At 45.9% G+C, this 16,276-nt stretch overlaps 1 protein-coding gene across 1 annotated transcript in view; it reads right to left on the bottom strand.

Annotated features, from left to right (window-relative positions):
* Window positions 1-1,538: 1,538 nt before the first annotated feature.
* LOC126284628 (mediator of RNA polymerase II transcription subunit 31-A) overlaps window positions 1,539-16,276 on the bottom strand; it is a 30,673-nt gene continuing 15,935 nt past the window's right edge. Inside the window, exon 4 of the mRNA XM_049983698.1 lies at window positions 1,539-2,368. Within this exon, the coding sequence (XP_049839655.1) occupies window positions 2,128-2,368 (241 nt within the window). The 3' untranslated portion in view covers window positions 1,539-2,127. The remainder of the gene's footprint in view (window positions 2,369-16,276) is intronic.

The following is a 16,276-nucleotide window of genomic DNA, read 5'->3' on the forward strand; positions in this document are numbered from 1 at the left end:
AAAACTGCTCCACATGAAGTTACAGCAGGTAGCTACAAATTTTATATTGTAAAAGACAATGGAACACTCGATTAGTCAGCTCCTAACTACAGGAAAAACAAGTGCTAGAAACATTACTAGAATTTTAACTAGGAGAAAAGGGTCTGCCAAAAATGCACTTACACATTCAGATGCCTTGTATCAGTTCATCATTGAAAACATGACAGACGACATTATATCTCATAGTAACAGATCAATTGGATGAAAAGGCAATGGTACTAACCATTCTCGAGCTCATGATTGTAAAGACAGTACTGTAGAAGAACAGGCACTTTTTAATTGGCAGAAAGAAAGGAAATCGTGCAAATTGCTGTGAACTGGGGGCATGCAGTTGCACTCGTATGTCTAACAGTCACTTTTCAGTACTAAATGTCACCGAAAATTTGTAAGTAACTGTATTCCTCTTTATGAAGTCAGTGAATTTGTTTGAATTGATGAAATGCTGCAAGCTTTTAGAGGGTGTTGTGGGTTTGTACAGTACATTCCATTTAAGCCTGTGAAGTATGGTATCAAAATATACATCCTTAGTTACATGGAAATATTTACACCCTAAATTATGAAGTGTAGTGTGGCAAACAGTTGGCTGGGCAATACCTAAAATCAAATAAACCTGAAGATGTTGTCACAAGACTGGTAACTTCCATAAAGGGTACAAACAATAATGTTACAACAGACAGCACCCAATGGCTTTCAGTACAATTTCTGTTTATGACTGTCACAAAAAAGACTTGTGATCCTCCTGTCTAAAATGCATGACAAAAATGTAATTGACATTGAAACTGAAGAATTGGCAGTAAATTTCGATACTGTGGATCAGATGTATTATATACATTAGCCAGAACAACCAAGAGACAGCCGATCACATTACTTTACCACCATCTTTATATCACTGGACTAAATTCGAATATCATCTTTACTCACAACAGCCCAGATTATAAAGATAGGTGACAGTTTTTTTTTCTTAAAAACCTATCATACAGTCTTATGGACACTCATCTTATACAAAGAGCAAAGCTGACAAGCCTTCCTAAAGATGTATAACTTCTAGAAAGATTCAAAGAAGTTGGGCCCATTCACATAAAACCTAAACCTGGAATATGTCACAAACATTGATGACACAAAAATGTAATGACAAAGACATCATGCAGCAGATGTGGACATAATGTTCCCAAGAAGCATTCTCGTCAGAATGTTTTGTGTTTCTCCTGTGATGCCAATGACCAGCAGATGGAAGTTTGTTCTGATTGACGTTTATTGAAGTAACTATTTTAAAAAAGTTCATATCTTTATTACTTTTTTACCAAAATAATTAACACAGTTACAGGCTGTTTTATTTCACTTTTTACCCGATGGTTTGTCTAGAAATAATAATTATGTGAAGGCGAAATTGTGGTGTAAATGTCACAGGATGGCCATTCACGTGAAATGAGGAGACGCGCCAACCAGATGATTAATACATAGAAGGATGCGAAGTTTGATAATGACAAAACATCTGAAAATGCCAATGAAACAGAACATTTATTTCTCATCATAAGCTATGTAACAATGGAACAATCTCATTATATGTGGTGTGAAAAATAAAATAAATGTCATTTGAGCATTGAAAATGTAATAAATGTATGTTACAAAAATACATTTATTTTCATACTGACTCCCACACACAGAATTATTAGAGTTTTTGCAATGCATACACACAGATAAAAAGGAGCATAAAAGGTAACTCCACATTCCCAGGCATATAGGAATGTTCAGTAGGATGTGCAAGATCTTAACATAATCACAAAATACTTAAAAATAACTTCTGAACTAACAGGAATCATAATTTACCTTCATAACTTAAGTCTCTGTCATTATATAAATAAAAAAGAAAGCATGTTCAACCACACTGCAAAATGGCTGTATGAAACACAGGTACGTACTTTGTCTGCAAAAGAACTTACACAAAATCCACACTCGCTCTTCACTTTCTCTAACAAATTCTCTTATTTACAAACATTCACAGGAAAGGTCCTCCGACTAGTGAGTGGCCAAGTAAAGCCTCAATCTCGGGCCACGGCGCGTGCCACACGGTCACACCAGGACCAGCCGTCACGCCTTCTGTGTCTGCCCCTGACCGTTGGCTGCAATGGCTGCCGAGGGCGGCTGCTGGCCCGCCACCTGCTGGGCATGTTCTGCCTGCGTCTGCAGAAGACGCGTACGCCGCCGTGTGTAGTGCTGCCACAGCAGGATCTGCTGGTCATCGATGAACTTGGCACACTGTGCACTCACAACTTCACGGCGGAAGTGCTCGTACTGTAGGAGATCTAGGAAGTGCAGGCACATTGGGTACCTGAAAATAAATTTATATATTACTTCATTTTGAACACAGAAATCTTAACATATGCAACTGAAATGATTTGAACTTCACTTCCTATTCTTTTGTTGCAAGGAAATAGCAACAGAGCAGGAATCAAATGTGGAACTTGGATATTCAATGAAGAGGTAGGAAAAAAAAGTAAAATTATCAGATGAGGATCAAGGAAGAAAATTCAGCATCAATGTGACCACTTGTCAAAAGCCTTAAAACTACATTTTGCAGCACAGATTGCTGTTAGACATGCAGGAGGAGAGTTAGTGAGATTCTGGAAGGTTCCGACAAGAATATGCAGTCATGCCAACTCCAGTGCCATGGCCATCTGTGCTTGGTTTCTTGGTTGCGGATCCACCACATGAACAGCCCAATCAAGGTAGTAACACAGAATCTCGACTGGGTTTAAATTTGGAGAGAGTGGTGGCCAAGGGAGCACAGTAAATTTATCCTGGTGGTCCTTTCAACCACACATGTTGAATGTGAGCTGTGTGACATGCTTCATTGTCCTGCTGATAGATGCCATGGTGCTGAAGGAAAACAAGCAGCATGTAACTTAGTATACCAATGGAAGTAAATTTTTGAAAATGTAATGTAATTGGCCAGATAAAAAACCTACTCACCAAGCAGTGGCAGGAGAACATAATAAAAATATTGAAATTTAGAAGCTTTTGGAACCAGTGGCTCCTTCTGGCAGAAAAAGCTGATGGTGAAAGAAGAGGGATGAAGGGAATGGCCTGGTGAGGTCTAGGAAATGGGGAGTGTTTGGAAGAATCAACCACAACCCTGCATCAGGGGAGACTTACCCAAAGGGCTGAGAAGGAAAGACATGATTGTTGTGTCCTTCACCTGATGAGATGGTTGGTTGGTTTGTGGGGGTTAAAGGGACCAGACTACTTAGGTCATCGGTCCCTTGTTCCACGACCATAATAATACACGAAGAAAAGTCCAACAAGAAATAAACACATAACGGAGACGACAAGGGACGACAGTACAAGAAAGACATAGACGAAGACCAGAGAAAAGAGATTAAAAGACACACAGAGTGCGACGGTCATTGGCCGACCATGAAAATAAAACTGGAAAGGCCAACAACCAAGGGACACATTAAAACACCACAAACTAAAACCCCAGGCCAAAAGCCACAGTCGACACTAAAAAAAAAATAAAAAGGGACTCTCATATTGAATGATAAAAACCCCCTGCTCGAATAAAACGGAGAACTAAGTCAGCCATAGTAGAGTCATCGGTTAAAAGAGCAGGGAGTGTATCAGGCAGCGCGAACGTCTGCCTGAGGGCAGTTAAAAGTGGGCAGTCGAGTAAGACGTGTACCACGGTCAGGGCCAATCCGCAGCGACAGAGAGGCGGGTCGTCACGGCACAAGAGATACGCGTGCGTGAGCCGGGTATGTCCTATGCGGAGCCGGCAGAGGACGACAGCGTCCTTGCGAGACCCCCGCATGGAGGAGCGCCACACACTGGTTGTCTCCTTGACTGCCCGAAGTTTGTTGGGAGAGGGCAGGGTGCGCCACTCATCACGCCAAGCAGCAAGGACCTTCTGCCGCAATACGGATCGGACGTCACTCTCTAAAAGACCGATCTCCATGGCCGGGGAACTGACCGCCTGTTTCGCCAGTTCGTCAACCCGCTCGTTACCCGGGATGCCGACGTGACCCGGGGACCAAACAAAGGTGATAGAGCGGCCGCAACGGACGAGAGTATGGAGGGACTCCTGGATGGCCATCACCAGACGGGAACGAGGGAAACACTGGTCAAGAGCTCGTAAACCGCTCAGGGAGTCACTACAGATGACAAAGGACTCACCTGAGCGGGAGCGGAGAAACTCTAGGGCACGATAGATGGCAACCAACTCGGCAGTGTATACACTGGAGCCAGCTGCCAATGACCGTTGCTCACAATAATCCCGTAGAGTGAGAGCGTAACCAGTGTGACCAGAGACCACCGAACCGTCGGTGTAGGCCACCGCCGCGTTCGGAAACTCGGCCAGGATGGAAAGAAAGCGGCGGCGGAGGGCCTCCGGAGGCACTGAGACCTTCGGACCCTGTGCCAAGTCGAGCCGAAGGCACGGTCGGGTCACACTCCACGGGGGCAGACGGAGATTGGCCCGGAAAACAGGCGGCAGAGGAAAAAGGTCAAGGCCACGGAGAAGGTCCCGGAGGCGAACCGCAATGGGACACCCTGACCGGGGCCGCCTGTCTGGAACATGGACGATCGAGCGCGGGAACAGGAGACGGTAGTTTGGATGCCCTGGCATGCTATAAACGTGCGCGGCATAGGCGGCCAGAAGGCGGTCACGCCGGAACCGCAATGGAGGGACACCAGCCTCCACCAGTATGCTGTCGACGGGGCTTGTCCGGAACGCTCCCGTGGCGAGGCGGATCCCGCAGTGGTGTATGGGATCCAGCAATCGCAATGCTGAAGGCGAGGCAGAACCGTACGCCACACACCCATAATCAAGGCGGGACTGGATCAGCGCTTGATATAGGTGGAGGAGGGTGGACCGGTCGGCACCCCACCTGGTGTGGCTTAAGCAACGGAGAGCGTTTAAGTGCCGCCAGCATGTTTGCTTCAGCTGCCTAATATGGGGCAGCCAAGTCAACCGGGTATCGAACACCAGTCCCAAGAACCGATGCGTCGCGACCACAGCAAGAGGTTCACCGTCAAGGTAAAGGCGCGGCTCAGGGTGAACCGTGCGACGCCGGCAGAAATGCATAACGCAGGTCTTCGCGGCCGAAAACTGGAAGCCATGCGCTACAGCCCATGACTGCGCCTTGCGGATGGCACCTTGCAGCTGTCGTTCAGCAGCGGCGATGCCACTGGAGCTGTAATATAGGCAGAAGTCGTCCGCATATAAAGAAGCCGCGACGGACGACCCCACCGCCTCAACGAGCCCATTGATGGCAATTAAAAACAGGGACACACTGAGGACAGACCCCTGTGGGACCCCGTTCTCCTGGACCCGGGAGGAACTATGCGACGCAGCTACTTGCACGCGAAAGGAACGATACGAAAGAAAATTCTGAATAAAAATCGGGAGCGGGCCCCTAAGGCCCCACCCATGAAGTGTGGCCAGGATGTGATGGCGCCAAGTCGTATCGTATGCCTTCCGCATGTCGAAGAAGACGGCAACCAGATGTTGGCGGCGCGCAAAGGCTGTACGGATAGCAGACTCCAGGGAGACCAGATTATCGACGGCAGAGCGGCCTTTACGGAACCCACCCTGAGACGGAGCCAGAAGGCCCCGAGACTCGAGGAGCCAACTCAACCTCCGGCTCACCATACGTTCCAGCAACTTGCAAGGAACGTTGGTGAGGCTTATGGGGCGATAGCTGTCCACCTCCAGCGGGTTCTTGCCAGGTTTCAATACGGGGAGGACTATGCTTTCCCGCCATTGAGACGGGAAAACACCCTCGACCCAGACGCGATTGAAAAGATCTAGGAGGCGTCGCTGGCAAGGCACTGAGAGGTGTTTCAGCATCTGGCTGTGAATGCGGTCTGGTCCAGGAGCCGTATCAGGGCAAGCAGAAAGTGCGCTCTGGAATTCCCATTCGCTGAAAGGAGCATTGTACGACTCTGCGCGGCGCGTGTGAAAGGAAAGCCTCCGACTTTCCAACCGCTCTTTCCAGGAGCGGAAGGCCAACGGGTAGTTCGTTGACGCGGAACACTGAGCAAAATGCTCTGCCAACCGGTCCGCAATCGTGTCGGAGTCGGTGCACACTGCTCCATTCAGCAAAAGCCCAGGGACAGAGACAGGTGGCCGATAGCCTTGGAGTCGCCGAATCTTGGCCCAAACCTGCGATGCAGAGGTACGGACGCCAATGGTGGAAACATAACGTTCCCAGCACTCCTGCTTCTGTTGGCGAATAAGGCGTCGGGCTCGGGCGCGGAACTGTTTAAAAGCAATGAGGGTCTCCAACGACGGGTGCCGCTTATGGCGCTGAAGAGCCCGCCGGCGATCTCGAATCGCCTCTGCGATCTCGGGCGACCACCACGGCACAGTCCTCCGCCGAGGTGACCCGGATGGACAGGGAATCGCACACGCCGCCGCAGAAACGATGCTGGTGGTGACCGACTGAACCACCGCATCAATCGGATCAGTGGAAGGAGGTGCGATCACTGCGACAGATGTAAATAAGTCCCAATCAGCCTTATTCAGAGCCCATCTGGAGGGGCGTTCAGAAGAGTGACGCTGTGGCAGTGACAGAAAGATGGGGAAATGGTCACTACCACATAAGTCGTCATGGACCCTCCAGTGGATGGATGGTGAAAGGCCGGGGCTGCAAATAGAAAGGTCAATGGCCGAAAACGAGCCATGGACCGCACTAAAGTGGGTCGCCTCTCCCGTGTTTAAAAGGCAGAGGTCAAGCTGTGACAGAAGAGTCTCGACATCTCTGCCCCGGCCAGTAATCGCGGCGCTACCCCACAAGGGGTTATGGGCGTTAAAGTCGCCCAGCAACACAAAGGGAGGCGGCAGTTGTCCTATCAATGCAGCCAACACATGACGAGAGACATCACCATCCGGCGGAAGGTACAAACTGCAGACAGTAATAGGCTGAGGCGTCCACATCCTTACAGCGACAGCCTCTAAGGGTGTATGAAGAGGCACACACTCGCTGTAGATAGAGTTAAGGACGTAGACGCAGACTCCACCAGACACCCTCTCATAAGCTGCCCTGTTCTTATAATAACCCCGATACCCTCGTAGGGCAGGGGTCCGCATTGCCGGAAACCACGTTTCCTGGAGGGCAATGCAGAAGAAAGGGTGACTGCTGACAAGTTGGCGGAGCTCAGCAAGGTGGTGGAAAAAACCGCTGCAGTTCCACTGGAGAATCACTTTGTCCATGGGCGAAATAGGCGTGAAGGGACCGAGGAGGCAGATCACGTCACTGGGTCACCTGCTGTCACCGATCGAGGACCAGTACAATCGGCGTCCTTGGCGTCTGAGGGTATGGCGAGATCCAGGTCCTCAGCGGACGCCAGGATCTCCACCTCATCCTCAGACGCAGAGCCTGTATGGAGCGGTGGGGTGGATGCCACCGCGCGTTCCTTGGCCTTAGAGGCCTTCTTCTTCGTCTTCTCTCTCTGCTCCTTGGGCTTTACTGGCTGGGAGGGCTCCACCGAGTCAGTCTCCGGGACGGAGGAGGAGCGGGAAGCCCTGCGACCAGCCGCTGGCCTGCTTTTCAGCCATTGGCTGACGTCACCCTTCCCAGAGGTGGAAACCTGGGAAGGGAGGGACCCGAGGGATCCCTTGCGAGAGAGAGTCGCCGAAGAAGTCTGACGCTTCTCCGGCTTAGAGTTGGGGACTTGTGTCCCCGATGGTTGGGGGGTCGTTGCTCCTGAGGTAGGTGGTGCAGGAGCAACAGATGGGGAAGTGACCCCCACCATCAAGGGGGCAGGTGTAGTATTCCGGCTCAGAGTGTTCAGTGGAATCGGTGCAGCAGATTACAAAACTACTGTTTTGGCAGCGGTGGCATAGGAGCTGGTCAGAGCCACAGGATGTAGCCTCTCGTATTTCCGCTTAGCCTCAGTATAGGTCATGCGGTCCAGGGCCTTATATTCCATGATCCTCCGTTCTTTCAGTAGAACCTTGCAGTCTGGCGAGCAAGGGGAATGGTGTTCGCCGCAGTTCACACAGATGGGAGGCGGCGCACATGCAGTATTAGGATGTGAAGGGCGTCCACAATCTCTGCATGTCATGCTGGAAGTACACCGAGATGACATGTGGCCGAACTTCCAGCATTTGAAACACCTCATCGGGGGAGGGATATAGGGCTTCACATCACATCGGTAGACCATCACCTTGACCTTTTCGGGTAGGACGTCACCCTCGAAGGCCAAGATGAAGGCACCGGTGGCTACCTGATTATCCCTCGGACCCCGATGGACGCGCCGGACGAAGTGAACACCCCGCCGTTCTAAATTGGCGCGTAGCTCGTCGTCTGACTGCAAGAGTAGGTCCCTATAGAATATAATGCCCTGGACTATGTTGAGACTCTTATGGGGTGTGATCGTGACGGAAACATCCCCCAACTTGTCACAAGCGAGTAACCGCCGTGACTGTGCAGAGGATGCCGTTTTGATCAATACTGCCCCAGAGCGCATTTTGGACAAGCCCTCCACCTCCCCAAACTTGTCCTCCAAGTGCTCGACAAAAAACTGAGGCTTGGTCGCCATAAACGATTCCCCATCGACTCGTGTACAGACTAAATAGCGAGGTGAATAAGGTTCGCTGCCAACCGTAGCCTTTCGTTCCTCCCATGGTGTGGCCAGGGAGGGGAACGATTGTGGATCATATGCCTGAGCGTTGTATTGAGGCCGAGAACGCTTAGAGACTGCTGGCAGCTGGCCGCCAGCAAGAGACGATGTACCACGCTTCATCGCGGGTCATCCGCCCTGATGCCACCTACTCCGACCAAGGGCCCTCCCCACGGGCGCCACCCAGCCTCAGCAACGACCACCTGGCAGGATGGCCATTGCCGGGAGTCCCGATGCCCCAAGGAGACAGGCATCTACTCCTTGGCATACGCGGGGAGTTAACGGCGCAGGCATCAGTAGAGCGATCCCTGTGTTGTCAGGGGGCTACAACCGACAGGGTACATGGCGGCCCCACCACAACGGACTGGCTACCGTGCTGGATTTCAGGTGAAATGTAGCCCATGATCGTCATTGGCGCATAAAGCGACACAGCAGAGCAGACTGCAAAAACCGCACCCAAGAACAAAGCCACGCCCTAGAGATGGTGAGTGGGCGGGACAGCTATGCGACGACGACCAACCAAGCTAGAGATGGTAATGAGCGATGGACACATTGCACCTTGTAAGGCGCCCTTCCCCAATCAGCTCGCTCTTCGGAAGAATTTAGAAGATGGAGGTCAAACCCGGTAGGGGACCATCACATAAGGCCGAAACGTTTGAGACTCCTTTTAGTCGCCTCTTACGACAGGCAGGAATACCGTGGGCCTATTCTTACCCCCGAACCCACAGGGGGTTCACCTGATGAGATTTGAAACTAAGAGGGCCTGGAGGTGGCAGATAGTAATCTCTGTCTTGTGTATTACCCTGACAAAAATTGTGCACAAGTTAGTAAGAGCAGAAAGCAAAGTGCACCATATGTGGTAGAGCTGGAGTGGGGCAGTAGTAGTAGTAGTAGTAGTAGTAGTAGTAGTAGTAGTGGTGGAACAGGTCATAAAATGAAAGATACAGAAAATTAAAAGGGAGTGAAGAAAAGAACAGTTACAGAGAAGAAACTCTGATATCAAAGAAATTACCATACAATAAGGAAAGGTAGGTGGCCAGAACCAAGGTCATGAAGTGATGCCGTTTTCTACCAGTGCAGTTTTGAGAGAGACTTGTCTGGCAGAATAATCCAGATGGCACATGTGGTAAACCAGGCACCGAGGTCTTGATTCACGTTGTAGAGCATACTCTGCAACAGAATGTTTTGTGGTGGCAGTATATCTCTCCACCTGTGCCCAGTCATTCTAACTGACAACTTGGTAGTCGTGCCAATATGAAAGGCCGAACAAGAGTCTCACCCCATCTGGTAAGTCTGCCCTGACCTGGGGTTCTGGGCGGCTTTTCAGAATTTTATCCCTTTCCCTAAACCCCTCCAGTTTTTTTCCTTCACCTCTCTTCCTTCCCCTTCAACTCTTCTGGCAGTAGGAGCCACTGGCTCCAAAAGCTTGTAAACATTAAATCCTTTTGTGTGTGTTCCCCTGCTGCCACTTGGTGATTAGATTATTTTTATCTATGCATCTGCATTATAATTATGGCTCAAATGGCTCTGAGCACTATGGGACTTAACTTCTGAGGGCATCAGTCCCCTAGAACTACTTAAACCTAACTAACCTACGGACATCACACACACACATGCCCAAGGCAGGATTCGAGCCTGCGACCGTAGAGGTCGTGCCGTTCCAGACTAGTGCGTAGAGCCATTTCGGCCGGCATCATAATTACATAAGAGCTGCTACACAACAGGAGTTGTTTCACAAGTTGCTCTAACTTTGACTGCACATGTTTTGCCAGTTACAGGGCTGGTATAGGTAATAATAGGAAGGTGCATAGGGCAAGTGTTACAGTGGGAACAGCACAGATGAAGTTATAGGTTGGGGAAATACGTGCAGAAGGAGTATAGGGTCCGACACAGATAATGCAGAGACTGGGAGGCTAACAGAAGGCTATTGTATTGTGGTGGGCACAATTTTGGACAGAAAAGAGCTCATTTCAGGGCATGATTTTAGCAAGTCATAGCATTTCAAAGCAGCTAATTAATAAATTCAAGGCCCGGATAACAGTGAGTCACAAGAGGTGTACTACTAGCTGTTTATTGGAAAGATCAGCAGTATCAGGATTAGATGTGATGGCCCAGGAAATCTTTTGAACTCAGCCAGCAGGGTAATCATGTCAAGCGAAGACTGGATAAGAATTGTGTTGTATTGCTGTAAAAAGTCTCATGCACAATCCTCTCTCTCGATCTCGATCTCTGTCTAGTGTATTATCCTATCTTCTACCTCTAAGATCCCAAGATTTCAAATCTCATCCAGTGCAGTCACAGTCAGTCTTTCCTTTCATCCCTTCTTGTAAGTCACCCCTGACCTGGGTTTCTGCGCGACTTCCAAATTCTCCCCATTTCCTACACTTTACCATTCTTTTTCCTTCGCCCTTCTTCCTTCACCTCCCATCTTTATGCCGAAAGGAGGAGCCAGTGGCTTTGAAAGCTTGCAAATTTCAATATCTTTATATGTGTGTCCCCATGCCACTGTGTGGTGCGTAAAATATTTTACACACATTAGAATGCATGAAGGAGTGGATATAGTTCCAAGGATAGCTGTTTACTTGTGTCGATCCACTGTACATTCCAGAATCACAGATTAACCTGGCAAATGCAAAGAAATGTATCAACCCTTTCAATAATTGTTGCAAGGTTCCACTTTCATGTTTCATGCTGTACACACCAACTGGAGAGAGAGGGGAGGGGGAGAGAGAAAAACCTAACCGCACAAAGGACCATAGAGCAAGTTGTTCTCTCAAACACTGAGTTCTGTCACTTGTCACTATAATTCTGTTCTTTAACCGTTCGAGATTAATTGCAAGCCCTCAACATCTGATTGACTGCTTCTAAATGAAAGTTTTGTTTAACATGAATTTTTGCACATTAAAAGTTAGTTCCATTTTAACTAACACTTTCAGCTACATCATAAAATTGTGATTCCAATGTTCTATTTTCCTCTTCATTTTACATATTATGCCTAATATGGTAACACTTATTTAAAAGTCAGTATCACTTTCACTCTTCAGTTGAATGAAAGCTTCCCCCACCTGGGAGTTAATAGGTATGGTGGGGAATACCATGAAGGAAGTCCTAGCCTGATAATACACAAGAACACTTATTTTATGCTCTTTATAAATCAGCCATTTGAAACAACTGACCTCCCAGTATATGCAGGAGGTCGAAACATCTTAACTCCAACATGTAACTCCTACAAAAATGTTTTAATTTATATTAATTTAAACAAACCAAGAATGTAAAACTGAGTGGTAGAGCAGCTGAAAATGATTGGTAGTTTGAAATACCTGGGATGTATGAAACGGGTAAATGGAACGAATGATAAGGAGATAAACTGGAGGGTGAGCTGTTAAGTTTCATAAGAAGTGAGAGGAGCGATATGAAAAAAAAAAAGAAATCTCCAAAACAGTATCGAGGTGATGCTGCCACTGTTGTGGTTTTCAGTCCAAAGACTTCCACAATGCAGCTCTCAATGCTCGCCTAGCCTGTGCAAACCTCTTCATTTCTCCAAACCTACTGCAAAATTTGAACCTGCTTGTTTCTAGTCACTCTTCGGTCATTCTCTACTATCATTAAATCCTCCCTCCATCTTTTCTCCACTGTAAAATTAAAAATCACTTGGTAGCTCACAATCAACAGATCACTTCTACTCAAATTTCACCACAAAATTCTTTTCTGCACAATTCCGATCAGTACCTCACCACAAGTAAAGCAATCTACCAACATCATCTTGAGCATTCTTTTGCAGCACCATATTTCAAAAGATCTTGTTTTCTTCTTGTCTGACACGTTTATTGCCCACATTTCACTCCCATGCAAGTTATTTTGCTGCCCAAGAGACCAAATTAATCTAGTTTTAGTGTCTTCTTTCATAGTTAAGTTCTTCAGAATGATCTAATTTAATTCAGCTGAATTTCATTACTTTTATTTTACTTCTGATAGTATTAATTTTCCGAATTTGTTTTCATGGTACTATTCATTCTGTCGTACTGATTATCCAGGTTTTCTGCCTCCTCAATATTACGATGTCATGGACAAACCTTAAAGTTTTTATTTCTCTATGCTGAACTTTAACTCATTTTCAAAATTTCTCTCTGGTTTCCTTTACTGCATGCTTAATGTACAGACTGAATAACATTGGGAACAGGCTACAGCACTATATAACACACTTCTCAAGTATTATTTTCTCTTGTTCTTCGTCTCTTAACTGCAGTAGTTTCTGTACATATTGTAGTCCATCTTATGTTCCCTGCATTTTATCCTGCTTCCTTCAGGATTTTGAGAATTGTACTCCCGTAAAAACATTTCCCTATATCTACAAACACTAAGGACCAAAGTTTGCTTGCTTTCCTTCAGTGCATCTTCCAAGAAAAGTAATATGGTTCAAACTGTCATGTATTCCTACATTTATCAAGAACTTGATCTGATCTTCCATGCTGTTTGTCCTTCCATTGTTTCATAGATGTTCTGCAACCATGACTTACTGAACTGATAGTTTGGTAATATTCACACATGTGAGCAGATAGAGTGATTGATTGATCGAGAGGGGTTACGGGACCAAATGGCGAAGTCAGCAGTCCCATGATCCCGAAGTGAGTCAAAGAAGAAAGAGGATGTGCTGAAAGTGGATGGATCCAGTGATGGGAGTCGAATTACAAAATAATGAACATTAAACACACACAGTAAAGGCATAAAAAGTGAGACCAAATCAAAAAACTGAAAAAAGGGGCAGTCGTGAGGTCACAGACCGAGAAGACTGTAAAAGAAGTCCCACTCACAACCAACCTACTGCTTCAAGACTAAAGCAGAACCCTGTATCTGGAAATAAAAACCACTTTCACAGAGGAAATTTAGGACCAGTTGAACCATCTGTGGATGATCTGCTAATATTAAATTTAAGGAATTTGTGAAGACTATACATAACATGAAGGACCGAAAGAAGGGAACATTCCACTAATATGCGAGATATTGTCAGTCTGCCTTCACAACCACATTTTAGGGGTCAAACGTTACATAAGAGGAAACAATGGGTGAGCGGGGTATGAAGAATGTGTAAACGGCATCAAACAGTGGACTACTCCTGAGAGAAGTGAAACGAAGAGTGCACCATCAAGGAGTCTGCTGCAGTTTGCAGAGTTTATTACTATGAGCAGTAACGATCCAGATGGCATTCCACTTTTGGGCAAAGAGATTTGACTCACATCCACATATCCGCAGCTGGAATCATGCAAGAAAATGGATTTAAGTATCTGCTTCTCCAGCCAAACGGTCAGCCAGTTCATTCCCTGGGATGCCCACATGACTTGAGACCCAGAGAAAGATGACTGAACACACACGTGAGCAGCCAATATACCAAACATACTACATACCAGGTCCATTCTACACTGCAGAAATGTTTGTCATGAAGAACAGAGCACAACAAGGTACAAGCAAGTGAAATGAAGGTTCTGAGAAACTGGGTGGATGCAACAAAAGTCGAAAATATGAGAAATGACAAGAGTTAGCAGGGAGATAACTTGAGCAACCCCTAGAAGGGGAGATAGGTAAAAAGATTGATATAGTATGTGCACATGAACAAAATTATGAGACAAGGTTGCCTAGGAAGATTGAAGAGATGGAGACAGATGATCAGAGATCAATGAGAAGGCCCAGGGACGAATGGTTGAAAGGAATGTGAATAAACATTCAGGTGAAATTGACAAAATGGAGAGGATGGAGCAACTTGTGTTCTAACAAAGTCCTTCCAGTGGCATATAACTGTACAATATGATTGCTATGATTAATTAAAATAGCAGTAAGAAGACACGGATTAATTTCGAAACAATGTTTCGCCAGAATTATTCCAGATTCATACTACCCAGATCAAATGTTACCTTATCTTCTATGTACGAAACAACATTCCATTTAATTTTCAGGTTGGCACTTCTGTGCTAAATTTTGTTTTTAATACTTTATAATCAAATCAGCTGAAATGAATACCATATTGTGAGTGATTTCCCTGAAGACAGAAGCTACACTCTACATGGGAGTCTTACTTCTATAATGACACTAGAAACCATGTAGAAATTTGGTGTTCTGTTTAATTGAACTTTAAGTAACAAGTAAACCAAATTAAGAGACATGTCATCATCATAACATCGTTTGGTCAACGCTGTAGTAAGTACATAACAAACCATCATGTCAAAGTGGCTGCAGCGAAAGAGGAGCAGTGTCAATCAACATTAAGAAGAGGCTGTATAATGTTGAAATCCTTTAATCATAATTACTGCTAGTGTCATTTGTATGTTTTATCAATGCTCAAATGTAAAAATAATACATATTATGCTTTATTTTATTCATCATTAATATAACAAAACGAAAATTCCATCAGAACGTCAGTAAAAGCCATGGACCTGCACTTCTCGATGAATTGATAATGCCAAAAAGATAAGAATACCCACAGAAGTTGCGGATTTGGGAGTCGGCACACGCACACTCATAGGTGAACACTTCTTGAACGCTGCTGTACTGAGCTCCTTTTTGCTCTTTTTTTTTAAATCCATTGCTAAGTTATATTTTACTCATTTCAGGTGTAGCCCATGTTAAAAACATCTGCTAAATGAAATACAAAGGCCATGAGAGCACAAACAATGTCCATCAGACATTGTGAGTACATTATTAATAAATATTTAAAATAATTACAGTTATGTTGTCATACAAAACAAAATGCCTACATACATAGTACAGCATCACCTAAATACATTCTCAATGTAAGTTCTCAACTGACTGTGAGCTGCCATTACAAGATCTTGCTACCAATGTATGCCATCAGGTGGCTTAGTTATAAGGCTGTAAATAATGGGAAATTGATAGCAAAAATAATATTAGGAAAATGTGAAGATAGTAAGATAAAAACACCTATGAAGGAAACTACAAGGCAGTAGCTAAGAGTGTAAAAACAAAAAAACATCAATGAAGCACACAATTTAAAGGCTTGTGAAAAAGGGATGAATGGAGAATTGGATTGGTTAGTTGGCTGGTTTAAAAGAGAGGGGGCGAGGGACCAAACTACTACATCATCAGACCCTTGTTCCAATTAAAATCCACAAGGGTGGGAGTAAAATAATCGAGACATACAGAACACAGCTGGAAGAAAGGAGAAAACCACAAAAATGACAGAAGGGCAACAAACACTAAAATGGACAAAGTCTGACAATAAAAACACCGAGATGTAGAAGACATCAAAACAAGAGAGCAGATTATCATGGCTGGCTGACCATAGGAATAAAAAGGAGAGGCCAGCCACTCTGCAACACATTAAAATCTCCACCCTAAAAGCACTAGGGTGGAGGGGACAGAGGGACAAAGGACATGAGCTTAAACTTAGATCAAATGATAAAACCCACCCTCACGAATAAAGCATAAAACAATATGCTGTTGAGGCACTGTCGCCCAACACCGAAGGTAGGGTGCTGGAAAGTTAAAAGTACAGCACAGAGTGGCTAAAAGTGGGCAGTCCAGCAATAGGTGACAAGCATCATTTGTGAGCCACAGCGACACCAAGGTGGGTCCTCGTGATGGAGGATGTGACCATTTATTAGCC

The sequence above is a fragment of the Schistocerca gregaria genome, chromosome 8 (genome assembly GCF_023897955.1).
Source record: "Schistocerca gregaria isolate iqSchGreg1 chromosome 8, iqSchGreg1.2, whole genome shotgun sequence".
In the NCBI taxonomy this organism is placed as follows: Eukaryota; Metazoa; Arthropoda; class Insecta; order Orthoptera; family Acrididae; genus Schistocerca; species Schistocerca gregaria.